Here is an 11072-nt window from a genome sequence, read left to right as displayed (position 1 = left end):
CTTTCTCCTTCACAAAGCCAAAAACTATATATATAATTCCGATCACGATGAACTAGATGCATAGGATAATTTTTTGATGGAACTCCAATTCCATGATCCAATATCATCGCATAGCCTATACCATGTCAATGCTTTTCCCTTCAAAGATAAGGGGAAAACCTTCTTCATAACTTCATCTCCGGGTAAACCTGCAAGCTTGAACAATCCACAAATTTGTTCTACATATATCAAGTGCATATCAGGATATTCGGTTCCATCTCCTGCATAAGGATTAGCTAGCCGTTGTTCTATCATACCCGAAGGAATTTCATATTCAATATTTTCAGTAGGTGCAGTAGGTTGAGGGGTAGCTAATTGTGGTTCCGGTCGAGGTGAAGATACCCCGAACAAACCCCTCAAAGGATTGTTTTCCATAGTAACAAGTGACAGTAAATTGCAGCACACTATATAAATGTTTCCTTACAAAATTCCACTTGCCAAAGGCACTTCACTCCCAGGCAACGACGCCAAAAAATAGCCTTGATGACCCACAAGTATATGGGATCAATTGTAGCTCTTTTCGATAAGTAAGAGTGTCAAACCCAATGAGGAGCAGAAGGAAATGACAAGTGGTTTTCAGCAAGGTAATGTTTGCAAGTGCTAAAATTGTAAGTAACACAGTAGCACTACAACAAAACATGTCAGTAGACACGTTTTTTTCTAAGACGCTTTTATATTCGTCTCTATACTGAAAGCATCTAGTATGTAGGCACGTTTTTTGAGACGATATAAGTACCGTCGCAAATCTTAATTTTAGGGTATATATCATTTATTATTTTTTACATGTGTAAATAGGTACATATGATTTTTGAGACGTTTTAGGATATACATGAAAGAGTTTAACAAATAAATAATAAAACCAAAGTATTTTTGCAGAAAAAGGAAATTACGGGGCCCATCTATGCAGTAAAACGAGCCCACGTACCGAACTCAGCGCGCGCCCTCCTTCACCTTATCCGTCGCCATGTCCTGAGCCGCCCATCTATGCCGCCGCCGCCGACGGGCTGGCTCCTCCTCCATGGCTCCACCCATGCGCCCCCTCCCAATCTCCATAGCCTCCAACGACCAACTCCATCTCCTGCCTCCTGCAACTAGTCCTGCCAGTGCGCCGCGTCCGCCGCCGGTGAATGCCCTTTGCAAGGACTGCCCCTAGCCCCTCTGCTCCGGTGCTCCTCGGTCGTCCCCGGCCCTTTGCCTGGTCGCTAGGGACGTGCTACTCCACGCCTGCTCCTACCGGGGGCCGCCGCCTGCCGCGTCGGCTCTGGCGCTTTGTTTCGGCCAATCCCGGGCTGCTCGCCTGCTTGGCCGGACTCTGCCGCCCAGGACTTGCTGTCAACAAACAGCAAGCAGGCTGGGACAGGGGTATTTTCTAAGAAAGCTCTCTCTTCTGTTCTTCCTATCAGTGTATGATGAAAATGAAATTAAATTTGAACTGAAAAATTGTGTATCAGCGAATATGTAGGGGACTGTGTATATGTATAACGTATTGTTGATTTGGAAGGGAATGCATATTAATATCAATTTCATTTCATTTTGTAGAAAAAGAAGAGGAAGATATATTTCATTGCAAGTTTCAACATCCGGTGTTTCAGTTGGACTGAATCAACTCCAGAAATTGGAACAACCATAGATTGGACCACCGCCTTTGGCTTCAAACAACCCGCCTTCAATCTCAACTCGAGAAAGTACCTCTTTTGTATCCCATACTCTTTTTTTGAAGTTTTTGGCATGTTTTTATCTATTTTGTTGTATCATTAAGAATCGAGTTTAAATTCTAGAGAGACATACCATTTGTCCAAAAGTATCAAGCATTGGATGTAAAGTGGACAACCTATTCGGTACTGAAACAATATATGTAGCATGTATGAAGCTGAATCATGCTTATAACACTGAAGAGCACAGTAACTTCCATAATGCAAGTAAGTAGCTGAAATCTTCCAGGATTTTTTATAAATAAATCAGCAACATGCCACTCACCTAAGTTGTCTTTTCAGTGTATCCTACCATGCGCCAATGAGGCAAGTGGTAGTGTATCCTAAAAATACCCTTTTCCTGAAGGTGTAAACACATGCAGCAACTGATTGTGTGCATTAGAATGCACTGTTTGATAATTACTCTCTTAGGCCTTGCTTGCTAACTTTGTAAAAATATGCGACCGACTACCCTTCAACAATTGCAAGTCACTTGGGGATTGTTTGGTTTCAAGCCAAATGTTGCCAGACCTATGGTTAGGCACACATAATTTCTGAGGTGAGTGAGTGTTCAGTTGGCTCACACGGTTGTGGCTTGCGACTTTACTAGTCACATGATTAAGGAGTATATTTTGGCCACACTTTTGTGGCAAGCCACACTCTGTCCCGAGGGGTAACAATTACTACTTTTGGCTTAGTTGTGGCAAAGTAAGCTTTTAACCAAACTAGGGTGTTAAATTGGTCTTAAGTTTCAATCTAGTATTGTAGATCATCACATATGTTCTCTGTTTCTTGTTCAATGATGTCTTATCTGACTCATTAATCAGTTCAACTTAATATCCCTTTTCCTATTATCCTTAGAGCAAATAGATATGACGTGTATGCAGTGCAGCCCACTAATTATTTAGATTGCATTGCAAACGCCCTTTTACACATGCTTTTCATTTTTCATTCAGGTGGCTGCACATATCCTCTAGGTTTCTGTAATTGGGAAGGAGTGTATTTCCAGTATGGTGATAACTGTATATATAATAATACTGACTGTGATCATTGGCCTTTTTTTACCTTCTGTTGTACCTTGATTTTTGTATATGGTGCTTACCTGAGATGCACAAGATCATCAAAGCAGGGAAATTAACATAGTTGTTTTTTTAAAGCACCCTATTATATGGTTTTTATGCTCAGTTTGGATACTTAGATAGTCCAACAATCTTAGTAGTTTTGCATAAGGAAAGAAGTCCCTACAGCGATTAGAAAGAGTAAATATTTCTAGATAATTGAAGGCCCTGCATATATAATACCAATCATGTGCCCTGTTTTATATTTTTGTTTGTTCATGTGGTGTGTGTTTCCTTTCGATGTAGCCAGAGTTGGGATTAGGGGGAGAAAGATGGCAGCATATGTGCAATTGTATTGAACTGAGTGGCGTCTTTGCATACTAGTTAATCCTACAATGGCACATTTCTTTTGATGTTTTTCAATTCAAGGTTGATGAAATATTTTAGGATCCAATCATTGAATTAAAATATCTATGTATTCCATGATTTTCTTGCAAAAAGATTTAAATCAGCTTTCATCTCTTAAATAACACATGTGAAGTTATACACTGACATATGTTTTTTGTTTCATTACTTCGGCATATCAAAGGGCGATGGATCGAGGTTCGATGAGTCAGCCAAGAGCTAGTGCTGCTTACAAAGATGGTGTCGAGCAATTTCTGTCTTTTGCATTCCATGATGTTCCGGCTGGTGATAGAATTCTCTGTCCTTGTGTAAATTGCCGAAATAAAGGTATGCAGAGTTATGATGGAGTGAAAACTCACTTGAGATGTGATGGTATTCTTCAAGGTTACACTAAGTGGGTTTGCCATGGAGAGGATTACAGTGAACCATCATTTGCATTTGCTCATGTATTAGATAACAGTGGCAATTTTTCTATTCCTGGCATCCCAAGGAATGTTGTTGGAGAAGGCAAACATGGAAGGATGGATGACATGCCAGGACTCTTAAGTGATGTCTTTGCTATGGCTAACAGTTGTGAATCTTTATCAAGCACATCTAATGGTGAATTATATGGCGTTGAATTTGAGAATATGGTACCTAATTCAGTTGAGGATGAGAATGCAGATGCTCAAACAAGGAAGAAACCTAATACGTATGCAAGCTTCTTGGGGGATGCAAACACAAAGTTATACCCTGGATGTAAAGCATTTTCTAAGTTGTCATTTCTCATCACCTTGTATCACATGAAATGCTTACATGGATGGTCACAAGAATCATTTACAACGCTACTTGGTGTTTTGTCTGATGCACTTCCACAGGCACAACTACCAAAGAAGTACTATGAGGTACAAAAAATCATCCGTGACTTAGGCCTTGACTACGAGAAAATTCATGCATGCCCCAATGATTGCATGCTTTTCCGAGGTGAACGAGCTGATCAAGAGTCTTGCCATGTGTGTGGCAGCTCGCGTTGGGTTACAAATGAGAAGAAAGACTCCCAAGCTGAATCTGTATCTAAGCAGAAGAAGAAACTAGCCAAGGTGTTGCGTTACTTTCCTTTGATACCGAGGATTCAAAGGCTCTTTGCAACAAGAAAAACATCAGATGACATGTGTTGGCACGATGAGGGTCGTACTAAAGATGGAAAGATATGGCATCCAGCTAATGGCGAGTGTTGGAAAGATCTTGATGCTAGATACCCCAGTTTTGTTGTTGATCCTCGTAATCCGCGCCTTGGCATTTTGAGTGATGGATTTAACCCTTTTCGGAGTATGAGTTCAAAACATAGTACTTGGCCAGTGATGCTTATCCCGTACAACCTACCGCCTTGGATTTGCATGAAAGAAACATCTCTAATTTTATCGACGATCATTCCTGGACCAGCTTCCCCTGGGAATGACATTGATATATATTTGCAGCCACTGATTGATGAGCTCTTACAGTTATGGGATGGTGTAGACACATTTGACGCTTCCTCGTAGGAGATATTTCCACTCAAGGCTGCACAGTTATGGACTTTAAATGATTTTCCAGCATTAGCTTACCTGTATGGTTGGAGCACAAGTGGTAAATATGGGTGTCCATCATGTGGTCCTTCTACAAGATCATTTCGCCTGGATAAGAGTATGAAACTTTGTTATATGGGTCATCGTCGTTGGTTACCACAGGGTCATGTATTTCGAAACCGAAGAAGGCGGGAATTTGATGGCACTAAAGAGACAGAATTGGCACCGACAACTATGAGTGGTAGTTCAACTTTGAAAATGTTGCAAGGCAGAGTGTTTGTGTTAGGCAAAAAAGGCAATGTAGCAAAGAAAGCAAAGGGTGGAAAGAAGGTCAAAAACAGTGAAAAAGAAAATGAAAAGAATCAAGAACCGAAGCATAAAAGGAAGGAAGGCAACAAGAAGTCAATTAAGAACCAAGGTAAGCCTGAGAAGAAGCCTGAGGATTGGTTCAAAAAATCAATATTTTTCAACTTGCCATATTGGGAACTTAACAAGTTAAGGCACAATCTCGATGTAATGCACATAGAAAAGAATGTGTTTGATAATTTAATTGGAACATTGTTGGATATTGATTCTAAAACAAAGGATGGCCTTAATGCATGGCTTGATTTGGCAGAAATTGGTGAAAATGGAATTCGACATAATCTTCATCCTACTATAGATGATAATGGAAAAGTAGTATTGCCTGATGCACCATTGACTATGTCTCCAAAAAAGCAAGAAATACTTTGTTCAGTGATGCACAATATTAGGACCTCCGATGGATATGCATCAAATTTTTCTAGGCATGTCAACATGAAAGATTGTACAATCTCAGGTCTCAAAAGTCATGATTGTCATGTTAATCTGGAAGATATTCTTCCTCTAGCACTTCGATCCTGTTACCCACACAAAGAGGTCATGGAAATAGTTATCGGGTTGTCTAATTTCTTCAAGAAACTATGCTCGAAAGTGTTATATGTCTCTGAGCTTGACGAACTTCAAGAGAGTATTGTGATGACACTTTGCAATATGGAGAGAATTTTTCTTCCATCATTCTTTACTATCATGGTGCATCTAATGGTGCACTTGGTTGAAGAAGTTACACTTGGTGGTCCAGTGCACTATCGGTGGATGTACCCCCTAGAGAGGTATGGCACTTTAACTTTGATTTTATTTAATCTTCAATAGTTTTAGAAGTAACATCTTGCTTAATTAAATTTAGATCATTTGTTCGGCTAAAAGCACTTGTGCGCAATAGAGCATTTCCTGAAGGTTCAATTGCTGAAGGGTATCTTGCCCAAGAATGCTTGACCTTTTGTTAAAGATTTCTAGAAGGAACTACACGTTTTACAAGACCATCAAGAAACCCTGATCCTTCAAACAAGATAACCGCTGCAGATTCTGTCATGACCTCAAGAGACATCAATGTACTGGGTAGCCGCTTTCCTAATTGCATCTTCCATCTCGCTGGTACAGGAAGTAACATAGTGCACTGATTTAGTTGTGCTAACTCGGTCATCGGGGCTTTGTAATGTTTTACTAAGGCTTGACCCTTTGTTTATTTCTAATCTTGCTTGTAAAGATTGTATACTGACCTCATGTTTTGCAAACTGAAAATCTGAAGCATCTCGTTGTAGATTGTGTCATGAGCTCAAGAGACATCAAGGTGATGTGTAGCCATTTGCCTAATTGAATGTTCCAGCTCTCTGTAACAGTGTACAAGTTAGCTACGCTAGCTGTAGACCTGTACATGCCATGCCGCACTGAACTTTTGGTTGAGGTCTGTAGTTTTTGTTAATTTGGCAGATTAACGATGGCGAGGATACCAAGACGACTTCAGGACTTGAACCTTACAATGCATGATGCAAAACATGTGCAGCTTGCTGAAGAAAATCTGCAAGGTCCTCCAAAGATTGATAATATAGTACCAGGAAGATCTCATGAATCCACTAGCCAAATCAAGATAATTTGTAAGTTCCAATGACTAATCTTCTTCGGAATGAGGTTTTTATTATACTGGTTTCTGACGTGTTGGGGTATTCATGCTTGCAGGGCCAAATGGAGAGACGCGGCAGATTGTAGGGGGATTTCGGCTGAAGAATTTATCCCAGGTACATGGTGGAAAGATAATTGTGGAGACTAACGAAAAAGGTGTTCCGAATGAAAGGTTTGGTTCCATTCTTAGTAGCTATCTTAGCGACGTTGCAGAGAACTCCACATTTGCACCACTGAACATTCCAAGACGGGACAATGAATTATTTGTCCAGAGAAAGAACAACATGATCAAGGATGTAGAGGTACATCATCACATATATCTTTTTTTGATGTATCATCACATACATCTTTTTTTGATGTATCATCACATACATCTTTATTGTCATTTCACATGAAACAATTAAATTTACTTTGTTGAAGGAGAAATTTGTCTATCCATCTGAGACAAAGCAGCTTACACGAGACTGGGTCCTAATGACTGTTTGCAAAAGATGGAGAGCCTACAAATCTTGCTTGAAGAAAAAATATTTCAAACGGAAAGAGAGATCTCTCCAGGAAATTATTAGTGATGTTCCAATAGGTGTTAATAAGCATCAATGGGAGATTCTAGTTGGAATGTGGTGCCAGGATTCACACATGGTTATTATCTCATCCTCTCATGCTCAAACTGAACTCCAAAATTAGTTTGCTAACATTACGTGTCTGCATCTAATTTGTTTGCAGAAGTTATGCGAGAAAAACTCAGAGTGTGCGAAGCAACAGAAGAATCCACACACAACCGGGAGAAAAAGCCATGTCAGGCTACAAAAAGAGATGGTGACAACGATACTTTTCATAGTCTTTGTTACATGACAAATCAATTATCTTCAAAAATAACTATTGGAGGACCTAACATACTTTGCTGGATAGGAAATCAAAAGGAAAGCACCGGTCCACAAGATTGACCTATGGGATGAAGCTCATAAGAAAAAAGATGGCAATTACACAAGCGACAATGTGAAGACAATAATGGTACATTCTACTTATTTTGTCTACAGTCCAACATACAATCTATTCCATAGTATAGTAATGAATTAATAATTATTCCTATTCAATAGGATGCAGCTAATGAGGAGTTAAAAAAAAGGAAAATCGATCATAATGGTAGCCTTTCCATTGACGATTATACTGAAGCCTTTAAAGGTGCACTTGATAAAAGGGCAAAATTTTGAGGTTACTATGATGAAAAGTATTGGAGCGGAGTAAATGTTTCTCAGGGAATAACTTTTGTTGGGAAATCTGACCAAGAAAATCTTCAGTTTGAAGTACGCATGGTGAAAGATAATGTAGAAGATGTCAAAGATGATGTAGAGGATGTCAAAGGTGATGTAAAGGAAGTCAAAGGTGATGTAGGGGATGTCAGAGGTCAGATGGCTATGATTGCTGCATTCCTTGCCAAAAAGTTTCCTGGAGAGATTTGCAGAAATGAAGTGGATTCTCCTACAGAAAATCATCAAGTTAGCATATCAAAAGCAGTTATATTTGTGCAAAGATGAAATTAATGAACACTGATATGCTATTACAATAATTTTATTGCAGGTCACTCCACATGACAGAGATAACAATCTCCAATCTGAATCTTATAATGTTCTTGAACAATCAAATAATGATGTGTAGGAGCCACAAACTACCATGCATGTAATGTAATGGGCTTTTTATGTACTATTTAATGCATATCCATTCTAATGTCTTAGAACTATTCCTTTAATAGGAGTTGCAGCAAACCAAATCAAAAGAGGGTTGTGGCAATGTGCATTTACCACATGAACATGTGATCACTAAGGTGTGTTAACTAACTTGTACTCAATTATCAATTATCTCCTGCCAGTAATTTTGGGATTGGTTGAACCCTTTTAGTAGTTAAATATTGGAAAGCTATCTTATCATCAAGTTAAAACTTTGTGAAATATTAACCTTTTTGTTTGCAACTGTAACCTGTTTGGGTTCGTATATACCTTCCTAGTAATCTTAACCTACGTGCAAGGACTTATCTAGATTTTTATCAATGATGACGATGACATCTTTTCCTATTAAATTGCAGAATGTCCATGTTGAAAATAATCTTGCAGTGCAGCAAGGTGGCCCTGAACCAAGTTTACGACTTCACCAAGTCACTAACCAGGTAAACATATGCTACATATCTAAATGACAATGATTGTACAAGAGGTTGTCTAATTTTGTATGTAAGTGCAAGGTAAATGACATTATTATGAAACACCAATCCCATTTTGACAAGGTCGTTTCAAAAAATGTCGTGACACCGCTAGCAGATCATAAGTCAGATTCAACCAAGTATTAAAAAACTGTATTGCATACAACAGCAACATGATTTGGCCTGATGGGACCAAAAGTTAGTCACACACATATCATTGCTGCTCCAAGAGATCTCGTATTCAAAGAAACTAATTAATCAATTTTGAATTGATACATGAGTACTAATAAAACACCAAACTTGCATACATGGTCTTTTTGGTGGAAACCTTGCATAGATGTTGAGGAACACCCTGGCCCTTGAGTATTAGGTCAATTCTGTTTTTAGTGTATAAATTTACATGACTTGAACTTCATTTGTTTGCTTGCTGCATTCTTGCAAAGTTTTCACAATAAATAATTTTGTAATAAGACTTTAATCTAATTTGAAAGCAAAGTGCGCAACCGAAAGTGCGTGTGGAATAAGGCTCCTTACTAACTTCATGTAATGGAACTCTTCAAAACTATCATTCTTGATTATAGTTGACCACATGTCTCCCTTCACGTGTAATCCTATTTAATTGCAAAATGATCATGCTCAAAATAGCCATGCAACCAAGCCACATGGTCATCACCAAGTCACAAAGCAGGTACATATAGGCTAGATATCCAGATGACAATGATTATATAATGGATAGTTGGTCTAATTATTTGTGAAATTGTTCTTATTTGTGTAAAATGAAATCTTCTCAGGTTCATCAATAACAAATGTTCCATTTCTTGAAAAATAGGATAAAGTTGAAGTCATGTTGTATTCGACGAACTTGAGAAACAAAGACAAACTTGTGGCCAAAGGAACTTTAGAGAGTAAAGAGAAAACATATGTGGTTGGAGTAAACATGCTTGGAGTGCAATACGTTGCAGTTCGTGTTCGCGGCTGTACATATCTAGGAGATGAGAAACTAGTTAGACCATATGAAAAATTCCAAACTGTAAGGGATGCTATGGGTTCTGTTATTGCTTGGCCTCGCTCACATGTAAGTATGTTCCCATTCAAGCAATGTGTATGCTCCAAACTGCACATGTGTGATATGTTATTTATCAGGAATCTTCCTTTTTTAGGTAAAAATAGTTAAGCCAACCCCTCCAGCACAATCACAGAGCATTGGTATGATACATTTCTTACAATTTCATCAAAGAATCTCTTATCTTGCACTTTTCTATAAACATGTGTTCATGTAAATGTTGTTCTTTCTCCCTTTCAGGGCGGTGAGGATTTGAAAAGTGAGTGCATTAAAGGAGCTAGGAGTGGTTGGGGAGCACTTGAAAAGGGAGTGCACTAGAGGAGTCGGGAGTAGTTGATGAATCAATCTTTAAATGAACAAATATTCTAGATTATGTATAGAATTTAGCTTCATAGACAAAAATAGTTCCAGTCTGTAGGATCTTTTCTTATTTATTTGCATCATCGCATGTTTCATATGAATGTTACATATTATTCAGCTGTGAACTCCAAGTACTTTTAGTGGAGACATTGTTCCTGCTAATTAATGCATTGGATGTTGTTACTGAGGTTGTCTTCGTATGACAATATTATTTGACCAATCTGCATGTGCAACCATGACATTAAGAATAATTGTATTTGAAACGATGAATTTTTTTTGAAATTAATCAAATAATATTTTTTTGTGGGTAATCAAATAATATTTGAAGTAAAATATTCCATTTGTATAAATATTCTTATGTATACTTAGAGACGACTATAAGAGGCGAATGAAACATGTCTATGAGTAGAGACGTAATATGAGCATGCCTAACATAATGTCTCTACATGTACACACGATTTCTGAGCATGCCTAACACAACGTCTTTAAATGTAGACGCGATTTTGAACGTCCCTAGAAAGCGTCTCATGCCATGTAAGACACGCTTGGCTAGCGTGTTTATCTGTTTGAGATGGTCTGTGGGGAGGCGTTCCAAGGATGCTTTGCTTAAACGGCTCTATAGTTGGCTAGATATGAAATAAGACGTCACTAGGTATGAAGTTGGATGTCTCTACTGACTGTTTTTGTTGTAGTGTAGTTTGATAGCAAGATAATTTGTAACGAGCAAGTAACGATAATAGTAGC

The 11072-nt window shown here is 38.5% G+C and overlaps 1 protein-coding gene across 7 annotated transcripts; it reads left to right on the top strand.

Annotated features, from left to right (window-relative positions):
- The first annotated feature begins 982 nt into the window (after nt 1–982).
- On the top strand, nt 983–10548 carry LOC119268177. 7 transcript variants are annotated; one of them, XM_037549743.1, is made up of 17 exons: nt 983–1401; nt 1579–2738; nt 3378–5867; nt 5942–6385; nt 6526–6689; nt 6772–6830; nt 6928–7016; nt 7135–7353; nt 7438–7530; nt 7624–7725; nt 7812–8210; nt 8293–8391; nt 8465–8536; nt 8795–8875; nt 9735–9980; nt 10066–10111; nt 10209–10548. In XM_037549743.1, the coding sequence occupies exons 2-3, from the start codon at nt 2665–2667 to the stop codon at nt 4711–4713; spliced, it is 1410 nt and encodes a 469-aa protein (XP_037405640.1). In that variant the 5' UTR covers nt 983–1401; nt 1579–2664; the 3' UTR covers nt 4714–5867; nt 5942–6385; nt 6526–6689; nt 6772–6830; nt 6928–7016; nt 7135–7353; nt 7438–7530; nt 7624–7725; nt 7812–8210; nt 8293–8391; nt 8465–8536; nt 8795–8875; nt 9735–9980; nt 10066–10111; nt 10209–10548. The 7 variants fall into 7 exon arrangements, with proteins under 7 accessions (XP_037405640.1, XP_037405676.1, XP_037405672.1 ...); XM_037549779.1 differs by having other exon boundaries at nt 1579–5867; nt 5942–6146; nt 6357–6385; nt 6772–7016; XM_037549775.1 differs by having other exon boundaries at nt 1579–5867; nt 6772–7016.
- The last annotated feature ends 524 nt before the right edge of the window (nt 10549–11072 follow it).

Source organism: Triticum dicoccoides, chromosome 1A, assembly GCF_002162155.2.
Source record: "Triticum dicoccoides isolate Atlit2015 ecotype Zavitan chromosome 1A, WEW_v2.0, whole genome shotgun sequence".
Taxonomy (NCBI): domain Eukaryota; kingdom Viridiplantae; phylum Streptophyta; class Magnoliopsida; order Poales; family Poaceae; genus Triticum; species Triticum dicoccoides.
Note: the sequence above shows the minus strand (reverse complement) of the source record. Positions and strands in the feature narration are given on the sequence as shown.

Bases quoted from the DNA above. Each gene is read 5' to 3' on its own strand.
- LOC119268177 (XM_037549743.1), top strand. From the start codon at position 2,665: ATGCTTTTCATTTTTCATTCAGGTGGCTGCACATATCCTCTAGGTTTC. The intron at 2,739-3,377 runs GTATGGTGATAA...GGCATATCAAAG, and splicing joins TGGGAAGGAGTGTATTTCCA to GGCGATGGATCGAGGTTCGA.